Source organism: Bubalus bubalis, chromosome 11 (assembly GCF_019923935.1).
Source record: "Bubalus bubalis isolate 160015118507 breed Murrah chromosome 11, NDDB_SH_1, whole genome shotgun sequence".
In the NCBI taxonomy this organism is placed as follows: Eukaryota; Metazoa; Chordata; class Mammalia; order Artiodactyla; family Bovidae; genus Bubalus; species Bubalus bubalis.
Genome location: NC_059167.1, coordinates 97,419,122 through 97,447,034, shown reverse-complemented (window position 1 = coordinate 97,447,034; position 27,913 = coordinate 97,419,122). Strand labels below are relative to the sequence as shown.

Below are 27,913 nucleotides of genomic sequence, written 5' to 3'. Positions count from 1 at the left end.
GTTCATCTACTCTTCCTTCTTTCCTGGAGTCTCCGTGTGGGTCTCTGAACCTCTGCTTGACCCTCTTTGCTCCCTGTTCATCTCTCTCTCCTGCTTAAAATTCTCCATGGCTCCCCACACCTGTGAGCTTTCCTGATGGCTCAACAGGTAAAGAACCCGCCTGTAAGGCAGGAGACAAGGAGACATGGGTTCAGTCCATGGGGTTGGGAAAATCCCCTGGAGGAGGATATGGCAACCCATGCCAATATTCTTTCCTGGAGAATCCCACAGACTGAGAAGACTGGCGGGCTACAGTCCAAAGTGTCACAAAGAGTCGGACACAAGTGAGTGACTATGGGCTTCCCTTGTGGCTCAGTTGGTAAAGAATCTGCCTGCAATGCAGGAACCAGGTACTGACTACACATGCATGCACGCCCCATGCCTGTGAATGACGTCTATATTCATCCTGGCATTCTGCACTCTACATGGCCCAGCCCCTGCTGGAGCCTCTGCTTCCATACCCCTTCCCAACCTCTGCATGCGCCACGTCCCACAATGTGCCATGTTTCTTGACACTCCGAGTCTTCGTTTCTGCTGTTCCATCTCCCGAGAACAACTTTCCCTGCTTTTGGTTGTGATCTCAGCTTTTGACTCCTCCAGGAAATGTTCCCTGAATATGTCCCTTCTCCCTGCCTTTGGTAGTTTTAGGTGCCTCTCCTGTGGGCTCTCATAGCATCCCATATGCTTCTGCATCATGGTACTTAGCACTGTCCATTCAAATTGACCACAGATCCTGTCCTCTGCTCCGAGCTGGCTGTGGGAGCCCAGAAGGCCAGGGTCAGGTGTCCGGTTGGTGTTCTCAGTATCCAGCTTAGGCATATGGTAAATGCTCAACCAGAACTGCAGAAAGAAATGAGATGTTGACCAATCTCTCTAATGTAACATCAGGGTCCTTTAATGTGTATATTACTCAGTAGTCATGTATGGATCTGAAAATTGGACCACAAGAAGGCTGAGCACCAAAGAATTGATGCTTTTGAACTGTGCTGTTGGAGAAGACTCTTGAGAGTCCCTTGGACTGCAGGGCAATCAAACCAGTCAATCCTAAAGGAAATCAATCCTAAATATTCATGTGAAGGACTGATGCTGAAGCTGAAGCTCCAATACTTTGGCCACCTGATGCAAAGAACTGACTTGTTGGAAAAGACCCTGATGCTGGGAAAGATTGAAGGCAGGAGGGGAAGGGGACGACAGAGGATGAGATGGTTAAATGGCATCACTGACTGGATGGACATGAGTTTGAGCAAGCTCTGGGAAATGGTGAAGGATAGGGAAGCCTGGCATGCTGCAGTCAATGAGGTTGCAAAGAGTCAGCCACAACTGAGCAACTGAACAACAACAGCATCACTATTATGGCAAATCGCCCCAAATTCAGTGGTTTAAATAGCACATTCATTCTTCTACAGTTCTGGAGATCAGAGATCCGATGGGAGTCAATCTCACTGGACCAGCCTCAAACAGGGGAAAGGGCTAGGTTCCTATTGGAGGTTCTAGGGGAGAATCCATTTCCTTGCTTTTTCCAACTTATGGGCCCTTTTCCACTTTCCTTGGCTTGTGGGCACTTTCCTCACTTTCAAGGTCTGCAATGTTGGCTTGAGTCTTTTTCATGTTGCCTTTCTCTGGTTCTCCCTTCTGGCTTCCTCTTCTTTAAGGACCCTGGTGATTACACTGAGCCCAACTGTATTCAGTTCAGTTCAGTTCAGTCGCTCAGTCATGTCCGACTCTTTGCGACCCCATGGACTGCAGCATGCCAGGCCTTCCTGTCCATCACCAATTCCTGGAGTTTCTAGGATTATCTCCCATTTTCAGGTCAGATGATTAGCAACCTTAAATTCATCTGCAGGATTAATTCCTCTTTGCTGTGTATAGTAACAACATATTCACAGGTTCCAAAGATTAGGACGTGCACATCTTTGCAGGGGAACCCTGTTCTGCCCAACACAATGTGGAAGAAGGGCGAAGTAGTACTGTGTGAATTTAGGGACCAGACTCTGTGAAACTCTAAGAGTTGGGGAGACCAAGAGCAAAAGGGGTGGGGTGGGGTCAGAGAGTAGGTGATTTGATGCAGGTGAGAGAGTTTCTGAGAGAGCTGGAAAGGGATTCCTGTCTGCAGTAGTCAGATCTTCAGGTAACAGAAACCCACTCCAAACTGACTTTAAGCACAAGGCAGATTTATTGACTCATGAAGCTAAAAAAGAACCACAGGTGAGAATTCCCCTCGGTATGGCTTGGTCGGGGTCAGAGGATGTCCCTGCAGCTCCATTTCTCTTCATCTCCCAAATGGGCTCTCCATCCCAGGTTGGCTTAGTCCTCAATCCACATGAAATAACAATGTGGCAGCAGCCATTCCTGCCCAATAGCTCAAGGTTCCAGAGCAGCTGCTGGGTCTCTGCTTTGCCTCCCCTGGCTCCTGAGTCTTGCCCACAACTGATCACAGGACCATGGGAATACTTGGTGCTGGGTGGATTAGATTTGACCCAATCCTGGTAGAGAATAGGGGAAGAGTGGGTTCCCAAAGGAAATTCTGGGAGCTGTTTTACCAGATGGGCAAGGCTCCCTACACTGTCTTAGGACAGAGGGTAGCAGAGAGAACACTGAATTAAGAGGAGACCCGGGTTCCCATTCTGGTTCTACTTTGGGCTCTCTGTGTGACCTTGAGCAAGTTACTTATTAACTTCTCTGGGCCTGGCTGTAAAATCAGGGGGAGAGGTGGGATGCTTTCTAAAGGACCTTCCAGCATCAACAACCCTACCACTTGGGGGCATTTCCCATCTGTTTAGTCCATCTGTTTTCTTGTGCCTCTAGATACTAGTAGTAAGAATTCTTAGAAAACCCAGTAGTTTCTCTGTGGGGGAAGTTTCGGAGACTAGGGCTAAGTTTGGGATCTGCAGTAGGGCTAGAGAGGCTTGATCTTCCAGATGAAGTGCAGGGTTCATGTGAGAACTGGGGGTCTGAGCAGATGGTCACAGACTACCAGGACTTAGGGCTTGTCTGCCCCTGGGGCTAAACCTCACCCTATGCCTGGTGTCAGGGCTTAGAGTGTGACCAGGTGGGGGTCTTTGTGAGAGTTGGGTTCATATACGGCTGAAGTGGAGACTCAGCCTGGGTTTGGTCGGCAGTAGGGGGCAGCTCCAGCTGGTGTGTGGGTGACCCCGGTGTCATGTAAAGGTGGCTCTGGCCACATGTGACCTTTCAGGTATTTCAGGTATTTCAGCGTATTATGTATTTTCCTTATAATTTTGTATCTCATCTGCCTCTCTGATCAGAATGTCAGCTCCATGAGCTCAGGCAGTGGCTTTGTTCTCTGTGGACCCTCCAGCTCCTAGAATAGTGCCTGGCATGCTGTCCATGTTCAGTAAACGACTGTCGAGTACTAAATGAGTGTGGAGGGACATGCATCTAGGTAAAGCTACTGCTGTGTGCACCAGACTAGCAGTTCCCCAACCCTGCTGCCCATACGAACCTCCAGAACTGACAAGAACCCCAGTGCCCAGGGGGCACCCCTTACCAATTGTATCAGAATGTCTGGAGGCCTGAGCCAGGCACTGGTATTTTTTAAGGACCCCCAGGTCATTGCACTTTCTACAAAATTTGCCAACTGCTCATTTCATTAGACCACGTGAAGTGTGGATGTGTGTGTGCCAGGGCTGGGGCGGGGTGCATGTTCCACCTCGTGGGGACACACGAAGCGGGGAACACACCGGCAGAAGAAGGGGGACCAGTGATGAACTGCAGTGAGCTCAGGTTCTGGGTGCAGGATGGAGACTTTTGTCCGAGATCTCTATCACAGTCTCCGCACACCTGCCACGGAGGTGATTACTTTGCTATCACAGAATAGATTCTGGCTGTGAGTCAAGAAGAGCTCTTGCTTCCCGGTTAAACGATGGCAAATCAATTTGAGGTCTCGGCTGGAGCTTCTGATTAGGGCTGGCAGCCAGGAGCCTCAGGCTGTGAGAGTCACTGCAGGGCTCAGCTAGGCCTTTGGGAGGAGGTGATAGGCAGGACCCAGGGGGCAGCCTTGGAGTCAAAGAGCCCCAATTTTCTCTTGCGGGGCAGGGGAAGCCTAGATGGGGCCACTGTCCAGATTTGTCTCCATTTACTTAAAGTAATAATACTGAAAGTATTGGTCATCATTTATTGAGAACTTGCTATGTGCTAGGTATTTTAATACACTTGTCGCAACTGCTGGGGAGTGCAGATACTATTATCCTTTTATATGGAGGCTCTGAGGGGTAAAACAATTTGCTCAAGGTCAAATGGCTTCAACATTACAAGCTGGGTTTGGGGCCAGAACTGATGAGAAAAATCCAAATGTTTGCTTATGGTGACTTACCATGTGTTGGTGTGTGTGTCTGAATTTTCAGCTCCTATGACTACGTCATTCAGATTGGAGGGTCAGTGCCTAGCCCAACGTTTGGCCATGAGGAGGCCCTTGGGAAGAGTTTGCAATGTGGATGGATGAATGAAGGAATGTTTGTTGACTAGAGTCTAAAGATGGGCTGAGGCATGGATCGTGAAGTAGTCCGCTTCCAGGATGCCCCCCGACCTCCAATGCCCTTTCCTCCTGGTGCCCATGTCCTGTGCAGTATCCTCCCACACCGAACCAGAGCTAGTTTATGTGACAAACAGAAAATTGCAGAAATGATGGTGGGTGACTTCTGAACCTGGGTCATGGAAGATGTTGCAGCTTCTACCTTGCTCTCATGGATTACTCACTCCAGGGGAGGCCAGCTGCCATATTGTGAGGACATTCAAGAAGCCCTCAGGAGAGGCCCTCCTGAAAAGGTAGCCTCCTGCCAGCAGCCAGCACCAGCTTGCCAGCAATGTGTCTGGGCCATCTTGGCTGGGGGTCCTCCAGCCCCAGTCAAGCCTTCAGATGAGACTGCGGCCCCAGCTTCACTAGAGATCTCAGTCCAGGACCACCAAGTCAAGTCACTCCAGAATTCTAGCAGCTGTGAGAGAAAAGAGATGTTCATTGCTTGAAGCCACTAAATTTTGGGGTAATTTGCTATGCAGTGACAGATAACTAATACATATTCCTAAGTTTCTTTTGAGCTGAAGAGAGCTTCCTGGAAAAGACAGTGACTCCCTTCTGCCTCCCTTCTCACTTGTGACCCTTGTCTCCCAGCTTGTCTTGTGTTACAGGGAAAAGACATGAAATACATTTGGCTTTAAATCCAGGCTTCTCAATTTACTATGGCAATTAATTCTTTTCCTTCTCATTTCCATATCTCCTCCCTCCTCTCCTGTCCTCCTCTTCTTCTTTGTCTTCGTCAGTCTGCCCTTGGTAGAAGCAGCGTTTTGTAGTAATGGCTGTCACTTTTTAGGCACCTGCTCCATGCCGGGTACTGTGCCAGTAGACCTATAGACATTATTTTCTTTAATTCCTTAAGAGACCCTGGTGGTGTTAGTCAGGTTGGGCATTATTGTACTCAATATTTTTTTTTAAAGATAAAGAAACCAAGGTTCAGAGAAATTGAATCATCTGCCCAAGACCAGACAGGAAGAATCAGGATTCAAAGCCAGGTTTGTCTGAAAACCAAAGCCTGTGCCTATTCCCATTATAAATGCCTACTTCTGAGCATTGGTGTTCTCATGAGGAAAGTGAGCACAAACCTGACCTCAGAGATTCCTGTAAGGATGAGCAGAGGTGATGCCTTTAAAGCAATCAACCCTATGGATGCCATCTAGCAGGGACTTAGTAAGTGGAAGCTTCCACCCCTTGCCCCATGTACTTTAAGATGCATTGCCTTGACCCTCTTTTAGACAAGCTCATGCCAAGTGCCTCTTACTATGAGAGTTAATGTGAGTCAGTGTGGCCAAGAGCTGGAGACCATGGGCCTGTCCCAGGATGGAGTGGGTGCCTGGCCCTGGAGCCCAAGGAGGTGGTACTATCAGCCCCTGGCCCCACCCATTCAGCCTGTACCCTGAGTCTGTACCATTGGGTGCTGGCCTGGAATGGGGAAGAGCCCTGCAGGAGCCTGCAGTCACAGTCAGTGCACCATGGAGAGGCCAGTGTGCAGAGACAGCTCCAGCTGGAGGATCCCAGCTAAGAAAACATTGTCCTTGGGGGGTATCAAATCATCTCTCAGATAAGGTAGAAAGCCCCAATTAATTACAGGCACTAAGTGAGTGGTCTGAAAGCAGAGTTTTGCAGCCAATTAAAGGGATGCTGGAGGAGGCTTCATTAACTCCCTGTCTCCTGGCAGCTCTTGGTTTAGGACCTGTCCACTTCTTTCTGTAAGGATTTCTCCCACACTCTGGGGGGCGGGAAACGTGCAAGCAGAATGCCCTTTACCAGAGATGGCACAGGAGGGACCCCTGAGTAGCATAGGAGGATGCATTTAGCTAAATCCTCTTCCCAGTCCAGGTTTCTTGATGTCCTGTGCTTTGATCCCTGTGGTGAACTAAATGGTCGAGACATCACTCCATTGGAGGGCTAGCCCAGCAATCACATGGTTTGTGCTTCTCCTGCCCTCCAGACTCCCTGCTGGACTCTTCCTCAGGTGCCTCAAACCGAGAAACCCAGACCAAACTCATTATCTTCCTCCACACCTGTCTCCTAGCACCATTCTAGATCTTGGGGAATGGAACTATTAATACTTAAGATGCAGACACAAGCATTGGCCTGCACCCTCCCTCTCCATACCCCTCACAGCCAGTCCTCATGTCCTGCCAATCTTCCCTCCTGTATGGCCTTCTGGTCTACCCAGTTCTCCCCACTCACTTGCCACTGCCTGAGGTCAGCTATTGCCATCTCTGATCTTGATATTGCCCCAGTTCCTCCCTAGGCTCCTAGTTCATCCTCTTCACAACCCTAATGGTCTTCCTCAATCTGATCAGGTCACACACTTCTAAGGACCCTTCAAGGGCTCACCACCACCTGCAGGAAGAGCCCAAGCTCGACTGTGTGATATCCCACCTAGGTTGATGTCCCCAGACTCTCAGCTTTTCACCAAGAACTCAAGTTCCTGTAGACATCCCTCACCTCTTCCTACCCTACTCCACCACCCATGTCAGACAATGCCAGCTCGTTTGCCTGCAGTGTCCTCCTCTACCAGCTTGACTCTTCCTCGTTTAAAACTCATTTCGGATGCTGCCTCTTCCAGGGACCCTTCCTCAAGTGCCTGGAGTTTGCCTGTATCATTGCAAATATTTAGGTGGGTAATAGGTCTGTTTATCTGCCCGTTTCTTCCACTAATGAGTAGATTTCTGGATGGAAGGGCTGTTAGTTGATGTTCTTGGTACCTAGAACTACCTAGTGCTGCCTGGCAGGTGGTGGGAGCACAGTAAGTACTGTTTAACTGACTCTTTAGGACAAGACATTCAAGGCCCAGAATCAGAGGATTCTGGCATTTCCCACCAGGGCACTTTGGGGTGCATCTGAGGTAAAGGAGAGGAGAGGGAGGCAGAGAATAAACATCTGAATGCCTGGAGCTGTTAGTTTACTGAGGAGGGACCTGGGCCTTGGAGGTACACTGGCTGGCCTACTTGTGGAGCACACAGGTGGGCTCCCAGGGGAGCAAGAAGCCCTCATGGATCGCTTTTCTCCAACTCCCAGGCTAGAAAAGGGCCTCAGAACCTCGACCCCAGCTCTGAGAATGGCCTCAGTCTTGCAGAAGCCCCAAGAGAGCATACCTTTGTCCCCTGCCCTGCTCTGAGACACTTCCCCCACCAAGCGGAAGAGGTTTGTGGCTTGGTTCCACTGAAGCTCTGCTCAACTCCTGCTCCTCTGTGGGGAAGGGGCTGCCTCGGGCTCTGTGGGAGCAGACTCTAAGATGACCCGAGGGATCCCTGTCCCAGTGTTTGTACCCTTGTGCAGTCCTTTCCCTGCAACTGTGGTTGGATCCTGTGACTCCTAACCAATCAGTCCAATTCAGTTCAGTCACTCAGTTGTGTCTGACTCTTTGCGACCCCATGGACTGCAGCACGCCAGGCTCCCCTGTCCATCACTAACTCCCGGAGCTTGCTCAAACTCATGTCCATCGAGTTGGTGACGCCATCCAACCATCTCATCCTCTGTCATCCCCTTCTTCTCCCGCCTTCAATCTTCAGTCTCCATCAGGGTCTTGTCCAGCGTCATGCAGGAGGTGACAGTGGAACTGGGTCTTGAGAAGCTAGGGAGGGGACGGCTACCGTTCATTTTAGGCAGAGGGGACAGAATAGGCAAACATGAAGCAGCATAAGATGTGTGGGAACTACTCGGGGGGTGGTTGTTTGAAGCACAGTTAGGTGGGGTCAGACCTGGCCAGCAGGGGTCATATCACACATGACCATTTTGACAATGATGATTTTGCCCTGTAAACCACTGAAGGATGTTGGGCAGCAGAGTGACATGGCTAAGTCTGGGTTTTAGATGAATTTAGGTGGGATGGGGTGGTGAGGAGAGGGTGTGGAGAATGGAAGAGATACAGTTTAGGAGACCAGGGTGTGAGGAATGAGTGTCTATCCAAGCAGAGAGAAGAGGCTTAGCTTAAGGAAGGGTTATGCGGGGGAAGGGTAGCCAAAGGTGGTCTAGTCCTGACCCTCAACAAGGCCTGGCATGTGTCTGTCCAGAAGCAATGCTGAATGACATCCTTTCTCTGGGTCCCCGGCCTCCTGCACACAGCCTAGCAGAGGTAGAAACTCCATCAATGTTGGTGAGACAACCAGTGACAGACTTAGTTGGACTATAAGAAGGCTGAGCACCAAAGAATTGATGCTTTTGAACTGTGGTGTTGGAGAAGACTCTTGAGAGTCCCTTGGACTGCAAGGAGATCCAACCAGTCCATCCTAAAGGAGGTCACTCCTGGGTGTTCATTGGAAGGACTAATGTTGAAGCTGAAACTCCAATACTTTGGCCACCTGATGCGAAGAGCTGACTCATTTGAAAAGATCCTGATGCTGGGAAAGATTGAGGGCAGGAAGAGATGGGGATGACAGAGGGTGAGATGGTTGGATGGCATCACCGATTCAATGGACATGGATTTGGGTGGGCTCCGGGAGTTGGTGATGGGCAGGGAGGCCTGGCATGCTGTGGTTCATGGAGTCACAAAGAGTCGTACACGACTGAGCGACTGAACTGAACTGAACTGATGTGACTTGTCTCTGTGTCAGGATGCCACACCCAAGGAACTTGTGAGAAAGGGTGGCAAGAGATGGGGTGTGGGGCTTACAGTCAGACTGAACCACCAGCTCCTGGGGTTGCCAGCTGGCTTTGAAGGGCAGGATGTGAATGGCCCTGAATCTCTGGATCCAGCCCTCTCTGGCCTCAGTGGTTTCTGGGAGTCATTCATTGCCACAAGGTCCTGGCCAGAAGTGAAGGTAAAAGGGAAGGTTTTCTGGGGCCGCTCCAGCTCTGTGGATTGGCCCCTCACCTCAGCTGGTGTCGCACGTCTCCCAGGCAGTGCCGATGGACAGAAGAGGACAGACAGACCGAGAGCTACTGTACAAGGTCTTTTCTTTGTGTCATGGTTGGTTTGGTACATCTTAGCATCTGCATCATACAAAGGGGGAGCAACAGCCATGGCTTTTGGTCAGGTTCAGGGGGCGTGAAGGGGTGCCCCTCCCCTCCCCCCAGGCACTGACACATTTAAAGGAAGCAGAGCAACAAGGACACAGCACAGAGGTGGGGAAGGGGCTCCCCCACACAGGTAGGATGGCCGTCCTCGCCCAGGCCTCACTGGGACCCCCAGCCCCCACCGCCCCAAGGGCCAGCAGGAGTGCCTCTTACTCTCTTTCCATGAAGATAGGGGACACTTGGGTGGGGAGGAGAGCAGGGGCTGTTTGTGGGAGGCACGTCCTCAGTGCCAGTCTGACCCCCAGCCCCTGTGCTGGTCCCCATGTCCCAGCTGGATGGAGCAGTGGTGTGGTGGTGGTGGGCAGCCCTGCCAGCTGGGCTCAGGGGCTCCTGGGGCTGCTGCTTTGCCCCCCTTTTACTCTAGCCAGGAGCCTGTGGGGAGGCTGTTTTGCTCACCAGCTGTCTCATCTGAAAGGGACTTGAGCTGGAGTTATTCTGTCCCCTTCTCTCTCTCTGGCTCTCGCCCTCTCTCACAGCCAGAAGGGTCTCTTGACCTTGCATTTGGAGGAGACTGCTTCGTAGTTAAGGACACCTTCTGGCCCTGGATTGGAGGATGTACCTGTGTGGAAACCCTAGCCCTCACCAGTGCCCGGCACAAGGGACCTGGAGAAGCCCATTCTCTGCTCTCCGGCGGTCAGCTCCCAGGCACACAGAGAGGAGGAGGCCTTCCCTGGCAACCTGGCCTCTTGTTCTGTTTTCACTCATGGGCGCTGATCGCTCCTTCCTTTCTCCTAGCTAGGGGATGCCTCCCTTGTGTGCTGTGTGTGTGCGTGTGAATTGTGGGGTCACTCCCTCCCTGCCCCGCCTCCTGAGTGTGTCGCATGCACACTGCCCCATTTGGGTGTGACATACACTCTGCGTCCTCCCATCAGCGGGCCTCACGTCCCTCTCACCCCATGTACTTCATGGGACCATCCATTCCCAACTAGAGTGCCCCACAAATATTTTGTGCCCCCACAAGTGTGTTGCCCATGACATCCTCTCTGGTCACATGTTAGCCTCTCTCCACAGTGAGGTCTGTGTCAGGAACGATGGTCATCATGTTTCTCTGGACCCAGGAGTCATCCCCTGGAAGTGTATGCCTCAGCAGAAATTCTTCCCCTGTCTCCTCCTCTGGAAAGATGGCTAGTCCTGCAGCTCAGAAGCAGGCTGGAGGAGTCTGGGATGTGCACCAGCCTGAAGCCAGACAGCCTGGAAGGCACTCTCCTCTGGGAAAAGCCCTGAGCCCACTCTGGGCGTGCAGAGGGGCTGTGAAGACTGTGAGAGACACCCTCTGAGTGTCTGGTGCTCCTTGGGCCTGCCTGGGATGTCCTGCATGTGTGAGTAGGTTCCCCTGTGCATCTGAAGGCCCCTGGGCCTTGGTCTCCACTGCCCACCTCATATTCTCTGTGCCTTGGTACCACCTCTGAGGTCTGTGGGCCCTTGTCAAGAGGGAGACCTCTCTAAACACGTGGGGCCCATCCCTGTGTCTAGGTGGAAGCTATACACAGGGTTGGGGAGGTCTAGGGCCCCAAGATTGGACCCCGTCTGTTTCTGCCTCAGGCCCCTGGGGCCCCTGAGAATGACCATCCTGCCCAGGATAACAGACACAAATAGACAAGCAGACAACAGGGGTGCAAGGTGGCTCCCCATCACAGACACAGGCACAGACACGGGCCCCTGGGGGGCAGGACACAGGGGCACAGCAGAGGTGGTAGGGGCAGGGGAGAAGGGCAAGTCCAGGGAACTGGAGCTGCTGAGGCCCTGCTCCCCATAGAAGGGACAGACCAGGGGACTTTTCTGGTTCCCTAAACATATGGATTGTTTTGTCTTGTCTTTAAAGTATTGCAGTCTAACTGATATGGCTTTAACTATTGGAAACAGACAGAGAAGACACATGTCTGTCTCTGAAATAAAAGCATAAATTCACTAAAATGGAAAACCTGCAGAATGCAAACTGGGGCCAATGGGGCAGGGGCTTTGGGGCAGGCAAGTCGCCCCCTCCCTGGCCCCTGCTTTTGGGGTAGGCCCTGGTGGGGGCCAGCATGGCTTCTTGGGGCACTGCCTGGGTCTGTCTCAGTGGACTTCTAGGACTTCAGGCAGGAACCCCCCAAGGGCAGGAGGACTCCAGGCCAAGGACAAGGTCTCCTGTTGGATGTGGCCACCCGTGACTAGTGGTTTTGGGTCCAAGAGCAGCCATCTTACCTATCTTCCTTTTCCCCAAGCACACATCCAGCACACAACTGCTTTTTCAGAGCCCACACACATGCATACAATAGTCTCAGCATATCTGACAGCTCTCTCAAACACGTACTTTTACAACAGTTAACACGTTCTTATCACTCCTGATGTATACACTAGTTTTGAAAACAATTGCAGACATGAGCTAACTCATGCAAGCTGTAACACACATACGAGATGGTTAGTTCGCACATATGACACAATCTCAACTCATACATACCACCTCAAACAAGCATACATATACAAGGCTGCCTAACATACATGGGTCTCTGACACAGGGATGATGACTAACACACACACAAAATCTCAAGACACTGTAATCACAGGGCTATATGTATAACCTCAGGACACACAATTGCTGGTACAGTCTCTGCCATGCACATTCATGCACAGCTGGACACACACCTTCCTCTCTCACGTGCTCCACGACTCCCTCGTTCTCACACAATGGACTGAGAAGGAGGCCTTGAAAATTTGGGGTGGGGGGAACAAATGTCCGTCTCACATCCCAGAGGAGAGATTGTTCTTGGCCAGTGAGATGAATGAACAGACACCTTCTGTCAAGTGGGAACTGGCTTTTCCCCAAAAGCTTGGGGCTTTGGCCAGGAAGGTCAAAAGTGGTCTTCCTGGGGACTGTGGAGCCCTGGAAGCCCGTGAACAGGACAATGTGAAGAGGGGTGGGTAAGAATGGGGGCAGCGAGGCTGCACCAAGGGGGGAGTCCCATGGCATAGGCCATCGCTGCCCAATGGCTCCAAGTGTTTTCTGGGGGCCTGGGCAGCCCCTTGGCTGGGCAAGCTGGGCCCAGCCTGGCAGTGGGGCTCCAGACCTAAGTGGAGTGGGGGGAGGGACAAGGGGCTGCCCTACCCTGGGGTCCCTCCATAGATGAGTCAAAGTCCACAGAGGATCTGTGTGGAGGGACTGGCTTGGCAGGGGCTGTGCCTCTTCGGGTGGGGGTGGCAGAGGGGTGCTCCTGGACCGGGTGTCATTAGAGGGAGGCAAGAAGGAGAGCCCCAGCCTCCTGCCCAGCCCCGGGCCTGGCCACAATAGAGCAGGTCAGCCTCAGGCTAGGCCCTGACAGGCCAGACTTACCCTGACTCCCTTTCTCAGAGCCAGGCCACTCAACCCCTGCCCTGACCTGGAGGCCCACAGGGATTTAGAGGCCAAAGGTCAGCATGCTGGGCAGGGCTGGAATGTGTCATTACTTTGGCTGGCTGGGGACAGTGGTCCTCCTGGCAGTGGGGCGCATGAAGGAATGTATGGGCATCACCACACCAGCACAGACCTCAGGCTTCCAGAGGGGGCCTCCAGTGCCTCCCGCCTTGGGCTTAACACCTCCTGTTGGAGAGAAGCTGTCTTCTTCTTTTCAAGCAACTTGAGAGTGAGGTGATGGAGGCGGGATACCCTGGATGAAGGAGGGCATGAAGGAGTGCTGAGGGGGAGGAGCCCCTGGCCGGGGAAGTGGGGCAGAGGCCAACTGAGGTTTTCCCCTTCAGAACTGAGACTTAACAGAATAAAAAGTAAAGAAAGAACCAAAAAAAAAAAAAGAAAAGAAAAGTAACAAGTGGATGGGGCCGGGGGTTGCGGGGGCCGGTTACTTCTTGAACATGTCCTGCAGCGGCCCGGGCAGGTATTTGAGCACCGTGTCCAGGATGCTCTCCTCCTCCTCCTCCTCCTCGTCCCCGCAGCCTGCCGGGATGGCCTTCTTGGGCCGGGTCAGGCTTCCCTCGCAGGGCTGCTCCAGGGCCGCCTTCTCCTCGGCTTCCTTCTCCTCCTTCTTCTTCAGCCCATACTGGGGAGGGGAAGGGTGGAGAGGAGCATGAATGGGGCAAGGAGAGAGCTGAGTCTCACGGTCATGCACGTGCAGCTGGGGCAGCCCATGGGAACTTGCTAAGCCTCGGGCCTCCCATCTGTAAAATGGGCATAAGGGCATCTTCCTTGTGGGACTGTGCACGTCTTCTGTGGGTTTTTAACAAGAGAGAGACGATGCATAGGGTTTCTTTTAAAATAAATACCTGCCCTGATAATTTCTCTGCTTTTGTTTGAAATCTTTCAAGATCTGAAAACTGAAGGGTCTCCCACATGCTTGGGGCCCAATTTTGGTGACAAAACTTGTCTTGAGCTGATGGAAGGCTACTTAGAGCCTTGATTTTTCTGCAGGGCAAGCAGACAAGCATTGAACTGTTTGGCACCGGGTGGCAGATGCAAACCCACCGGAAGTGATGCATGACCGTGCTCGGGGCACTGTAGTCCTTCCCCCAAACATCTAAATTCTGGATTCCAAACTTGTATGGTCTCCAGGATTTCGGACACAAGGTCCTGGACCTATAGCAGCAAGCATTCGGGACTGTGTGCTCTATCTAAGTTAATCTCCAAAACGGTCCTTGAGGGAGGATGTTCTGTGACATGCATTTTTCTGATGAAAAGAGTGAGGCTCAGAGAGAACTAGGCCTAAGGCGAGCGCTGGGATTCAGGGAAACCTGAGGTTGTGGGGCACCTCTTTTACCCCCTACACTCTAGGATGGGCAGGAGGGCGGCGCTGACCTTGTCTCGTATCTGCTGCCGGACCTTCTCACGCTCGGCCTCCATGCGGGCGTGCTTGGCCTTGCGTTCCTCCTCTTGCTGCCGAAGTGCCTCCTGCCGCTCCTCTTCCTTCTTCTGTGCGTCAGGGTCCTTCTCCTCCTCTCCGCCCAGCATCTTCCCCATGTCCTTGGTGGCCCCTGTGGGGGAGGGTTGGGGAAGGAAGAGGGCGGCGTCGTGGTGGCAAGGCTGGCATAGGGAGGCCCGGGGCACTGAGGCACCTGGGTTGGGAGTGGGGAGCGGGTGGGGGGGCGGGGAGAAGGGGGTGCAGGGCTAGGGCCTCACCTCCAAGGGCCTGCTTCATGACGAAGTCCATGCCTACAACGCGCGTTAGTGTGCCCTAGCCAGCAGCTGAATTTGCATGCAGCGCTCCAGGCAGGCCTGGCTTGGGGGCGATGCGGCTGCCTGCAAAAAGAGGAGTTGGAGGTCAGATGGGCGAGGCCTCTGCATAGGCAGGATGGTGGAGTCAGACAGAGGAACGCCTCACTCTAGTTCGGCATCAGGCACCATCAGTCAGACCCTAAAACCCAGTGCTTGGTACTTCAGGGAAAGGGGATGGAAAGGAGCTGTTTCCTGAGCACTTGCTTCATGCAAGGTATGAGTGCGTGAGCATGCTCAGTCCCGCAGTCCTGTGCAGTTACTCTTTGCAACCCCATGGACTGCAGCCCACCAGGCTCCTCTGTCCATAGGATTTCCCAGGCAAGAATCCTGGAGTGGGTTGTCATTTCTTCCTCCAGGGGATCTTTCTAACCCAGGGATCCAACCCATGGTTCCTATGTCTCCTGCATTGCAGGTGGATTTTTTTTTTTTTTTTTTTTTTACCGCTGAGCTATCGGGAAGCCCTGTGCCAGGCACATATATGCTGTCAAATGACTTCTGATCCATATTTTAAAGCCTTCATCTTGTCTGTATGAATTTGATTGGGTCCAGGAAAGCTGGAGAAAGTGCAGAATCTGGATGCAGGTGGAGCTGGGTTCTAATTGCCACCCTAACTCCTTATTTACTGTGTGACTGCCACACAAGTAATCCAATCTCTTTGAGCCCCCGTTTCCTCCTCTGTAAGACAGAGATGGCAGTGCCTCCTTTCTCAGGGCTGCTGTGGAGACTGGAGAGAATTCCAGCCTGGGTTGCTGCATCAAGCCCTAGAAGGAGTGAGCTTGCATTTGGGGTCCCAGCAAATCAGAGGTGGGTGGAAAAATGAGAACAGCCAGCTTATATTGAACATATCCAGGCTTCTGAAATTAGACAAATGGAGAAATAAGTTATTTTCATTGCATCATACATGTAAGTTTTCTGTTTTATAGCTTAATACTGATTTTTATTTTGAATTATGCATAGGGAGTTAGAGAAATGGTAATCTTCTTGGGGCTTAGGCCTTTAAAGTACCAAGCACTGGGTGTTGTAAGCACTCAGCTTATGTTAGTCCTCCTTTCCTTCTCCCTAAATCACCAACTTTCAGTTTCTATTATATTTTTTATTGTTATTTTTTTTGCCTCAGAAGATTTTCTCCAAATAAACTCTTAATGGGAATCTCATTATGCAAAACACAAATATGGAGCTATTCCAGCAGTGGTGGAGTGGAGGGGTAGCCTGGAGCCTCTCTCTACCCTTGGCCTCCTTCTTATGCTGATCTTCCTGCATCCCTGAGAATTTGAACCCAGATGCTCTAACTCTCAGACTCTTTCTTTTTATTTTAATCATTCAGTTTCACTGGTGCCTTCGTAGGCCAATGCACCACAAATTCTTTCTTGGGTGTGGGTGGGGGACATCCATGAGCTAATCAAAGTGTCGTGTGCCCTGATGGTCAACTGAAGCCAGACCTACTCCCCGAGGCTTTGGGGTCTTTATGCTTGGCGAGGAGGATAAAGGGGTCCTAGGAAATGGTGGCAGAGGAGTCAGGCCGGATATACAACCAGGTTGAGTTCAAGGTCACTGGCTGTTTTCTGATGATGGATTTTCCTCATTTCTTTCAAAATGAGGAGACGTATCGGCAGACTGAGATCTTTTCCTACAATGGTCCTGAAGTTCATCTGAGGACTTCTACGTGAACACATCACCTGATGATGGGTTGTTTTGTGGGGAGAAAGTCATGATGGAGTTGAAATCCATCCCCAGCGACTTTGGTATCAGACACACCTGGTTTGAAATCCTGCCCCCACCCCCAGTCCTCACTGGCTGTGGCTCCCTGGGAAAGCTTCAGCTTGTTCCCTGCAAAATGAAGGAGTGTTAAAGGCTAACCCTGCACTGATGTTAGAAGGGGAAGATAAGATACTGGTCAGGTGCCTGGTGTGTGGCTGGTCCTCCTTAATGTCAGCCATCGCTGACTGCATGTTTATGAAGACACTCCAGAAAGGAACAGGATTTCCAGGAAATGCAGGAGAACCCACCCTGATCCAGAATTCTGAGTTTGAAGGCGGCTCAGCTCAGTCAGTCAAGATGTTTTCATTTGACTAAAAATATTGTAAAGAGACTGCATTTCTAAGAACAGGAAACGAATAATAATCAAATGATTTCAGGAACTCTTGGGTTCCTTCTCTGTGTTTACATGCAGCTCAAGGAATTGCCAGGTGGTGGTGGAGGACGCAGGAGTCTAATTTGAGATGTTTCAAATTGGTCCACAGGGCACCTGGGCTTTAGTGCCTGCCTCATCCCTAACTTGCTGATCTGGCAAGTCTCTCTCCAAAGTCAGATGATCTACTGGGCCCTTTTCCCAGCTCTTCTGTTGAAGCAGTTCTGAAACATTTGAACTGCTCCCCACCCCACTGTATCCCCAAACCCCTCTCCTTTCTTGCTTCTGTGACTCAGTTCTTTCCTCGCCTCCTGCTCCTTCTTCCCTCTCTTCATTTGCTGCTTCTTTTCTTCCTCTTGTCTCTTCAAAGTGAGTTCTCCAGGACTCTGACCTCAGTCCTTATCTCTTTTTCATCTCTAATCTTTCCCTGGGGGAACTCGTCCTTTCCAGGGGCTTTAATGGGCACCAACACTGATGACATCTAGGCGTCTTATCTGGGCACCAGATACTCATTCATCCAATAAGCATTAGTTGAGCCCCACCTACTGCGTGTTAGGCAGTGTGTTAGGCACTGGGAAGATAACAGTGAACAAGACAGACTGAGTCCTGCCCTTGTGCAGATTACATTTTGGGGTGCGTGTGAGTGAGTGTGTGTGTGCACACGCATGTATGTGTGAAATAGGCAAATTAGTCAAGAAATACACTTGCCTCCCTCTTGAACGCCTCCCCCTGAATGTCCCCTGGCACCACACTCGACATGCCACCTCTCTATCACCAAACCATCTCCTTCTCCAGACTCCTCTGTTTCCTGCATTCATTCAGAAAACTTCGATTGCCGCCACCCACACCCCTGCATGCAAAGCAGTCAACTCAAGGACTCGAGTCTTCTCCATGCTACACCCCTGTCACTCCAGGGGTCTCTTACTCCCAGCTTGCCAGGATCATGGAGCCCAGCTTCTTGGGTCCACCACCAAGGTCCTGCGGCTGACTCCCAGCACGGCCCTTTCAGCTGCTGAGCCGTTTGTTCACCCTAGTGAGACTCCCCCTAACCAGTTTCTTAAGGCCCAACCTACTCCTTCCTCATCCCTCTCAGCAGGTGATTTCCCTCTCACTCTGTATGGTGTGGTGCAGCTGAAGGTTCAGGAGGTCTGGAGTCAGGCACATCTGACTCAGATCCCAGATCTGCCACTTTTTAGCTGTGTGATAGTGAGTAATCGACATAACCTCTCTGAGTCTCAGTCTTCTTTATAGAGTGAGGATTGTAATACCCTTTTGAAGGCTTAGAAATAATCTATGGAGTGCAGTTGGCATAGGATGGAAGTTCAGTAAATGGTGGCTGTTATCATTATCAAAACAATTAATGTTTTGGTAGTGTAAGCTCCCGGAGAAGGCAATGGCACCCCACTCCAGTACTCTTGCCTGGAAAATCCCATGGATGGAGGAGCCCGGTAGGCTGAAGTCCATGGGGTTGCTCAGAGTCAGACAGAGCTGAGCGACTTCACTTTCACTTTTCACTTTCATGCATTGGAGAAGGAAATGGCAACCCACTCCAGTGTTCTTGCCTGGAGAATCCCAGGGACAGGGGAGGCTGGTGGGCTGCTGTCTATGGGATCGCACAGAGTCGGACACGACTGAAGTGACTTAGCAGTAGCAGCAGCAGCAGTGTAAGCTCCTGCACGCCGCAACCCCCTCCATCCAACTCCCAAGGGAGAAAAGTCTCCCTCCTCCCGCCCGAAGCCTATCCATCTGCCTTAGCTTCAGAGTTTCTCTCTTTGCATCTTCTCCTTGATCCATTTATTACTCCCATTCCCTCACATCTTCAATCTCTTCTCCTTAGGTGCCTTTCATCCCCTTCCTTCTCCAGCTCCTGCTCTGACGCCCATCTTTCTCTTAATCTCTGCCTCCTAGCTTCATGATTAAGTGGTTTCCCCTTGGTGGCACCACTTTTCCACCTCCCGGTCAAACCCTTTGTCTCTGTGAGATCAGAGACATGGAACTGCTGCCCTTGCCGCTGAAGCTGCCCTGGCTGGAGTTGCCAGAGTCCTCCTAATACCAGACCCAGGAGTGTTTCCATGGCCTTCCTCCTCCACCACCTCCATCCCTCTGCAGCATCAAGGCCAATGAAGACCCCTCACCACCCTTTCACTCGCTCTGCTGTTTTCAACCTTCTTCCTGAATCTCCTGAATTCCGTGACACAGCCCTCCTGTGGTCATCATCCTCCTTTTCAAATGGTCTTCCTCTATCTTTTGCTGACTCCCCTCCATGGCCCCTCACTCCTCCACTGTTTAAGGGGAAATTTCACCTCCCCTTAATGGTTTATGCCCTTCTTCAACCCTCTGTCTCTCCCCAAACCTGCACATTTAACTCTCTGCTAGATAGTCTCATTTTGGATCTATCCAAAGCTCCATCTCATCCTTGTCTCTTTTTCCCCTTACCACTACCAAACACCTTTTCCTTAGCATGCCTTGTTCCCATGGCCTCAGTGGAAAACACCAGAGTCAGTGAATGCTTCATTCATTCTTTCACTCACTCACACTACAAATGTTCTTTGAGCATCTTCTGTCTGCCAGGCATTGTTCTGGGTGCTGGGCTGCGGCAGGGAACAAGGGAGTCATTGCATTTGGTCTCACAGCATTCAGTCAGCTGCGGAGGTAGACGCTGAACAAAAACCGCAAAGGGAATTGGCAAGTTATAATTGGGATGGGCTTCTGAGGGAGAAGCCCAGCGATTATAGCTTCATAGTGTTTCCTGCATCCACACATCCCCTCTCCTATGGCTGCTAATGCCCTGGTTCAGGGCCTCCGTGTTCTGAATATGTGCATAACTGCTAACTCTATCCCTCCCCTACCTTTCATCCATCCTCCACAAGGCTGTCCGATTAATCTTCCTAAAGGGCAGATGTGCTCATGCAAACATACCCTGCAATGGCTCCCCATGGCCTGGTTAAACCAACTAGAGTCCTTGTGCTGACCTTCAGGTCCTGCACAGTCTAGCATCTGCCTGCCTCACCATTCATTTCCCATTCCTTGCATGTGGCTCGGTATGAGCTATACCTCCACATATATCCTTTCCAAAAACTCCTGGGCATTTGTTCAAGCTATTTCCACAGCCCTGGAACCTCTTAACCTCATCTCTGCCAGTTCAAGCCCTGGCCTCTCAACTTAGAGTGACCTTGAACAAATGACTTTATCTTTTCTCATCTGTAAGATAAGGACAATAAAACTTATGCCCAATTCATGTTGTAAGCATTAAATTAAATCATGCAAATAAAGTGATCAGTCCAGCATTTGGCACATAGTAGGTTCTGTAATCATCATCACCATCAGCAGCAGCATTAATTTTCAAAGGTTCCCTTCATACATCATTCTTGCCATAAAATTTCCCAGATATCCTTGGTGACATGTGATGGAGTCTTCCTCTTTTGAGACCCATGGCACGTTCTAGTGTAACCCTGCCTGCCTCCAGATCATGCACCCTGTCCACCTATGCGTCTTTCCCTTCCCAGCCACTCTGAAATCTTCCCAGGGCAGGGGTTTGTATCTTGTGCTTTTTTTTTTTTCCTTTCCCAGAATCTACAACCTCTCCTAGCTAATGGTAGAGCCTCAGGACATGTTTGCTGGATCGAATTGAATGTTGTGTTTAGCGAGTATGTGAGAGTATACTCGTTCAAGGTATGCTCCTGCGTGTCTGAACTTAGGCATCATTGTGATTCTTCGTGAGCGTGAGTGCAGGCGTGTGTGTAGATATGCCTGGAGGAGTGCTGAGGTCCGGCCGGTTGCCTGCAGTTGATTTTGGCCAGACCGCCAGGAGGCGCTCCTCAGCGGGTCTGCGGGAAGCTTGGTCGATCCCTGCGCGGGAAGGGCGATGGTGGTGGTGGTAGTGGGGACGGAAGGCTGGGGGAGGGGGTGCAAGGAGGGGTGGGGGAGGGATGCTGCTGCAGCACCAGGTTTCCTTGCCCTTAGCGCGCCCGGGATGCAGCACGCGCCTTCAGCTTCCGCTCCCAGACTCTCCCAACCCATCCCAGCCCGAAGGCAGCTGAGGCACCTCCTCAGGCTCGACCATCTGAGCCCCAGGCGGGTTTTAGGACTGGGCCCCGCCATCTGACAAGCAGACTCGAGCACCTGCAGTGTTTGTCCTTGTGACTGTTTATCCGGTTTTGTTTCTTTTCTTTCTTTCTTTCTTTTTTTCTTTAATAGCTCATGTCCGGGCCATGTTCGCTGCAACTCAATTCAACACTCATTTGCTTTTTGCGGGGGACTCTATGCAAATGCGGTACAATGACAGGGAATGTCCCCCTATCCCCCTCCCCACCCCCACCCCAAGCTAGAAGGGAGAGCGCTAGGGGAGAGAAAGGAGCAGTGGAGGGTGGGAATGGGTAAGGAACTGGCTTCTGGAGAAAAGCGGAAGAGGCGGGGGCTTCGTAATTCTCCCAGCAGAAGAGGGGGACAGAAATCCTGGCGCCCCTCGATCGGTCCCCCGCGGAGATCAACGTAGCCGGCTGCTCTACCTGGAGCTCGTGGTTGGCCACTGAAAGCGCCCCTTCCCACCGCCCCCCAACACTCAGAGCTCCAACCTCAAGACCTGGCCGGGTCTCAAACTTTGCTGAGGGAGGGGGCAGAGTAGGGCCGGCGACTGTCCTAACTGACCCCAGGCAGCGAACAGGGGCAGCCTCAACCCCGGCCCCTCCTCCTCCACGACAAATAGAGTCCTCTCGATTCCCCACCCCCAGTCGACGTGTGGGCTCTCCTCCCCACCACCTTCGGTCTGTCCGCCCCACTCCCGCCGCCCTCTGACTCACTCCGATACCCGAACCGTACCCCTTGTCGGGTGTGTGTGGGGGGTAGTCCCTCTTCCTGGGCGAAGAGGGCCTTGGCTGTCTCCAGGTTAACCACAAACCTGAAGTAGCTTAGATTGACGTGCCCCCATCCCTCCGCCAAGAGCTCGAAGTTGTTCTCTAGGTTCAGACTTGAGTCGCCCGCCGCCTTCGGGGCGGTCCTGGCTCCCTGGGAGCCGGACAGTTTTGGGCTTCTGCCCGAGGGTCCCTGGCTCAGGGACCCACCCCTCCTTCCCAGTTGGCTAGCGCTTCACTGCCTTTCCCTTCCGCCTGCAGGCGTCCCCTTCTCGCGGGGAGCTGTCCTTTCAGCACCACCGCGAGCGCGCCCGGGTGTCCCTGCTGCGGCCGCGCAGCCTCCGTTTCCAGCGCCCGGGTAGTCGCGGGGAGCTGTCCCTCCGAAAGCGGTACTCCGCAGCTTCCCGGGCTGCGCTGCGGCCTCGAGGCGAGAGCCCAGACCCTGTTGCCCACAGCCCGGCTCCGCCCTCCCGGCCCGCGGCCAGCACCGACCTGGCGGTCCTCGCAACCGTCTGAGCCACTGCAGGGCTCCGGCCGAACTCAGCGAGGCAGTTCCTTCTGCGATTCCAGCTCCCACTGCCGCCTCGTGCAACTCCGCCCGGTGAGCTGGGGCCGCGGCTACTGCCGCGGGCGGCTGCCGGAGGCGCCCTCCAATCACGCCCGTCAGCCAGGCCCTGACGTGCTACCGCTCCCCTTCCAGATGGGAAATTCAAATCTCTCTCTCTCCCCTCTCTCCCCCCTCTCTTCTTCCTCCGGCTCTCTCCCCCTCTCTCCCTCTCTCTCCGTTTCTCCGTCTCTCCCTCCCTCCCTCTTCCTCCTCCCCCTCCGTTTCCCTTTCCCATTCTCCCTCCTTTACCCTCTCCTAAAAAAGAGAAATCTCCCCTCTCCTTTCTTCTCCACCTCCCCTTCCACCTTCTCCTCCAGATACCCCAGCAATCCCTCCCGCAGAGATTTAGGATAGAGCTGCCTATCCCGGCCAGGCTCTCCGGACGGCAAGCTTGCTCCTTCAATATTCCAAGGGGTAGTGCGAGTCAGGAGATGGAGGGAGGGTTTTTTTTTTTTTTTTTTTTTAAGCAGAAATCCAAGATCCACTGCTCAGGAAAGCCCACCTTGAGCCGCTTTTTATTTGGGGGGGGGGGGCGGTGGCGGCAAGAATACTGGAGTAGGTAGGAGATCCTCCCGACCCAGGGATTGAACCCGGGTCTCCTGCATTGTAGGCAGACGCGTTACCGTCTGAACCACCAGGGAAGTTAGGAAAGCCCACCTTGATTCCTCCAGGCAGAACTGATCACACTTGCCTCAAAACTCGCTCAACCCCCGCTCAACCCCCAGGCACACCCCTGTTTCTCTGTTTGCTTGTCTCTTGCCTGTGAGCTCCTACAGGGTGACAGGACCACCGTCAGATCATCTTTGCAGCCCCTCCACATCCTGTCCTGTTATGGGAGCACTCAGGAAACGGATGGATCATATGGGCAAGGCCTCCATAGGCAGTAAGGAACATTCCACGTGGACCCAGAGGGAGAACACTGCTGCAAAACTGCTGTGGACCTTGAGCAAAGTGAAAGTGAAGTCGCTCAGTCATGTCCGACTCTTTGTGACCCTGTGGACTGTAGCCCACCAGGCTCCTCCATTCTTGGGATTCTCTAGGCAAGAATACTGGAGTGGGTTGCTATTTCCTTCTCCAGGGGATCTTCCCAACCCAGGGATCAAACCCAGGTCTCCCGCATTGCAGGCAGATGCTTTAACCTCTGAGCCACCAGGGAAGCCATTGCTAAGACGTTCTAGATCTGATATTCTGTGAAGAATAAGAATAAGGAATTCTTTGGCAAAGTTTATTCTGGAAGGCCATATTTTCTCTCCTTTGCCCAGGGAAGAAAAGGAGCTACCAAGAGGCAGGACAACATATGCACCCCCCCCCCCCACCACCACCACCCCAGCCTTTCTTTCCTCCTCTCCTCACACTCATCTTTTCACTTTATGATTCTCTCCTTATGAGCCTCTCTATTCTGCTTGCATCTTTTGGCTCTAAAATGCTTCCTTTAATCCAGCCCAATGTGTAGGAAAATGGCTTCAGAGAGGAGGGGCCATGTACCAGGCCTTTGAAAGATTTGCTGGAGTTTATGCATCAATCAGGGTTATGTCAGAGTGGAGATGACTCCTGCTTCTGTAGGGGATGGCTTCCTTCCAAGAAGGGAGCAGTAAGAGCAGCAGAAGGGCAGGATCTGGGAAAGGCAGGAGGCCTGATTTTATTCCAATAAACGGGGACTATTCCTTTATTCATGTCAACAGCAAAGACCTCAAAATGCGGGACCCCCCCCCCGCCCCCGCCACACACACACACACACACACACACACACACACACACACACGTCAGAAGGCATTGGAAGACCTACCTTCCTCACCTACGGAGTCACCTTCTAAAGCTTATCTCAGGTTGTGAGACTGGGTGTAGGGAGTCCCTTCCTTTATGGCTGAGTTTTCCATTCCATGCTGTGTTGGCCCATCAGCAGGCTCATTTAAGATTTTTCTTCCTTTTTCAGAGGCAGACACTAATGGAGGGGGCAGAGGGGAGGTTGTTGGATTAGAGTGACTTAGACTTGCCACTAATGCCTGGAGGGGAGTTCTGGGCAGAGAGATCTGACATCCTGTCATTTTAAGAGTCATAGTCCTCCTCTCTCCGCTCCCCTCTTTTTCCCTGTTCTCCTAGAACAGAAGCTCAGCAAGTGGATCTGGCTGGCAGCACTCTAGTTGCAATTTGGCTTTTTCCACAGTGGGCATCGCCTTTGACATGGATGTTGACTAAGCTGGGCTAAAAATCCAACTTAGCCTTCAGAAAAATACTAAGCTCAATTTTGGTCACAACACTTTAAGATAGATTTTAGTAGGCTCAAATATGATTAGAAAAGAAGCAGGGTGGTTAAGTGGTGGGTGTCTGGAAATCAGGTTAAATGAGAGATGGTTGAGGGATTTGAGGATGCATTTTACCTGGAGGAGAGGGTTCTTAAGTGGCATTAGCCCTTCAAGGACTGGCAAGTTTTGCTCAATTTGTAATTCCAGCACTTAGCATGCCCCTGGCAAAGCAGGCACTAAAGAATGGCTGTTGAATGAATAAGTGACCATTGCAAGGGAAAAAAGGAACTATCGTTTTTACCAGTGCTAATGACAGAATGGGGGCAATGGGTGAAAGGTAAAGGAAGGCCAACAGAAGCTCTAGGAGGAAGAACCTTCTACCAGCTGAAGCTGTACAGCTATAGTATGGACTGCCCATGTGAGGTGCTGAGTTCCCTATCCCCAGAAGATAGCAGGTGGGCGGTAAGTGACAGCTAAAACCCCCTTTGAGCCCCAGTTTCTATGAGCCTATTAAAACTGCATGAGCTGACGTGAGTCATGTCTAGCTGCAGAAAATCTTACTGGTGAATAAAAGGGCAGCTCAATCAAGTTTTGGTGGCTTTGTCCTTTGAACGATTAAGACATGATATTAGCCACTTCCTGTCAAAAAAAAGATGGTAAAAAGATGAACACTTGCTCCTGTTCATTGTTACCACTGTACCAGTGGACAACGTTCAGTGTTACCACTGAACCAGTAGACATGGTTCCCAAACACTCTTTTATAATTGCCAAAATGTTGCTAAATATTGTGAACATTTCCTACTGATTATATTATTGTTAATCATATGACCATCAGGCCCCAATTATGTCTTAGGTGCTCACTTCGGTGCTTTGCATAAAGTACGCTCTCTCCTCTAGTTCACACAGACCCCTATTTTCAAGATACAGAGGGCAAGGTCCAGGGAGATATAGTGAGTTTGGGGCAGATCCAAGAATCCAGCCCATGACGGCATGACACTGAGCTCCAGGGGCCTTCCACCAAGCTGGGCTGCTTCTCTTCTGACACATCCCACAGCCTATGGAAATGTAACTTTTGCTCTGCCGATATATTTTTTTACATTGACATTTATCATCTTCCCTGTTCTCCAGTTTCTCGCTTGAAAAAATAAAAACCTGCTATGAGTTCACACTCGGATTGGGGTCCTCATGTCATGTGGGTTGTCAGCGTGTCCTTCATCTCCTGCATCTCTAATCCAGCCTGCTGAAGTCCCCACCCCCCACCCTGAGCCTTGGACCTTGCAGAGCCTGCTCTGTAGACAGCTTCTAAGAGTCACCTGCTAAAATATGAATATGGCTCTGCTTAAGGTGTCTAACCCTGGCTAGAGTTGGATTTCTACTTTTATTTATGAGCCCTATGGGCTGGGGCAGGGGGCCAGGTTTGAATAGATTTTTAAAAATGATCATGTGCATGTCTCAAATGCTCACTAAGAAGCCAGTCAAGAGACCGAATGTCAGTACTTTGTGTTAGGAGTGAGGGACAGTGTGTGAGGAATGACAGCTGTCAGAGACTATAAATGTGATCAGTGAGAATGGCTCTTGTCCAAAGGTCAGCCCGTCTCTTCCCTGCAGCTGCCTCCGTCCAAAGGGCACCCTGACTGCCATGTGGGAGATGAGGAGGGTCTTGCTGAGCTGGCCCTGACCTCTGCTAGGAGTTGAGCTGGTCAGTGCAGGGAGACATTTGAATGCTCCAGATGCTGACTCTACATCCTGCCATTCCTAACTGGAGCCTGGAGGGGCAGAGTTGGTCTTGGTTTGAGGGGATGGCTGCATGCCAGAGGAGGACCAGAGCTATGGGGGTGGTGCACAGGGAAGGGCTCTAGGCCACCTTACTCCTCTGGTGAGTGCCTCCCCTCTTGTCCTTGATAAGGCTAGGGTGCCATCACTGTCGGGCTGTGAGGTCAGGGTCCCAGCTCTCTCCTTCAACATGGAGTGACACAGGGCGAAGGCAAACCCGCGGATGTGCAAAGCTGCAATGTGTGTGTGTGTGTCCACTTCTGGACACCGTGCAGGTGGGAGTGGGCAGCATCCCTGTGGGGGCGTACAGGGGCTAGCAGGGCAGGCGTGGGCCTGTCTCCATGTGTGGTGGGGTACCTCTTCTGACCTGAAGTGACTCTGGTGTGAGCATGTGATTTTGTGTAGAGCTTAGTGGGTTGTTGTTACAATAGAATGTGATAATGGCATGGGGTGATGGTTTGGGTGTAAGGCACAGGTATTATATGCAGCTAGACTCTTGAGTTATGACCAACCCAAATAGCATATTACAAAGCAGAGACATTACTTTGCCAACAAAGTTCCATCTAGTCAAAGCTATGGTTTTTCCAGCAGTCATGTATGGATGTGAGAGTTGGGCTATAAAGAAAGCTGAGCACTGAAGAATTGATGTTTTTGAATTGTGGTGTTGGAGAAGACTCTTGAGAGTCCCTTGGACTGCAAGGAGAGCCCACCAGTCAATCCTAAAGGAAATCAGTCCTGAATATTCATTGGAAGGACTGATGCTGAAGCTGAAACTCCAATACTTTGGCCACCTGATTGCGAAGAACTGACTTATTTGAAAAGACCCTGATGCTGGGAAAGATTGAAGGCAGGAAGAGAAGGGGACGACAGAGGATGAGATGGTTTGATGGCATCACCGACTCAATGGACATGAGTTTGAGTGAACTCTGGGAGTTGGTGATGGACAGGGAGGCCTGGTGTGATGCAGTCCATGGGGTTGTAAAGAGTTGGACATGACTGAGTGACTGAACTGAGACTCCTGAGAGTTCCTTGGGCTGCAAGGAGATCCAAGCAGTCTATCTTAAAGGAAACCAGTCCTGAATATTCATTGGGAGGACTGATGCTGAAGCTGAAGCTTCAATACTTTGGCCACCTGATGCTAAGAACTGACTCATTGGAAAAGACCCTGATGATGGAAAAGATTGAAGGCAGGAGGAGAAGGGGACAACAGAGGATGAGATGGTTGGATGGCATCACTGACTCCATGGACATGAGTTTGAGTAAACTCCGAGAGTTGGTGATGGACAGGGAGGCTTGGCGTGCTGCAGTCCATGGGGTTGCAAAGAGTTGGACATGACTGAGCGACTGAACTGAACTGAATGCAGGGTGTGCTGTGCACAGCCACAGAGGGTGCCCTTTATGAAGACCATGCCAGGTGCAAAAGTTCTGGGGCATGTCAGCATTTCTGTGTGATGATGGATGTCCTATGTGTTCCTGTCCATGAGAGATGACACCTCGCGTGCCAGCGTCAGCGTGGAGTGGTGCCATCACTGATG

At 51.6% G+C, this 27,913-nt stretch overlaps 1 protein-coding gene across 4 annotated transcripts in view; it reads right to left on the bottom strand.

Moving 5' to 3' along the window:
• Window positions 1-9,461: 9,461 nt before the first annotated feature.
• The window catches only part of CPLX2 (complexin 2), a 91,112-nt gene continuing 72,660 nt past the window's right edge, over window positions 9,462-27,913 (bottom strand). Inside the window, exons 1-4 of one of the 4 annotated variants that reach the window (XM_006047248.3) lie at window positions 24,149-24,269; window positions 14,682-14,801; window positions 14,361-14,536; window positions 9,462-13,608 (exon numbers count right to left, since the gene is read on the bottom strand). In XM_006047248.3, the coding sequence (XP_006047310.1) occupies window positions 13,411-13,608; window positions 14,361-14,536; window positions 14,682-14,712 (405 nt within the window). In that variant the 5' untranslated portion in view covers window positions 14,713-14,801; window positions 24,149-24,269 and the 3' untranslated portion in view covers window positions 9,462-13,410. Of the gene's footprint in view, window positions 13,609-14,360; window positions 14,537-14,681; window positions 14,802-21,802; window positions 22,051-22,247; window positions 22,490-24,148; window positions 24,270-27,913 lie in introns of those variants that run through there. The other 3 variants (XM_006047246.3, XM_044925487.1, XM_006047247.3) reach the window with 3 other exon arrangements.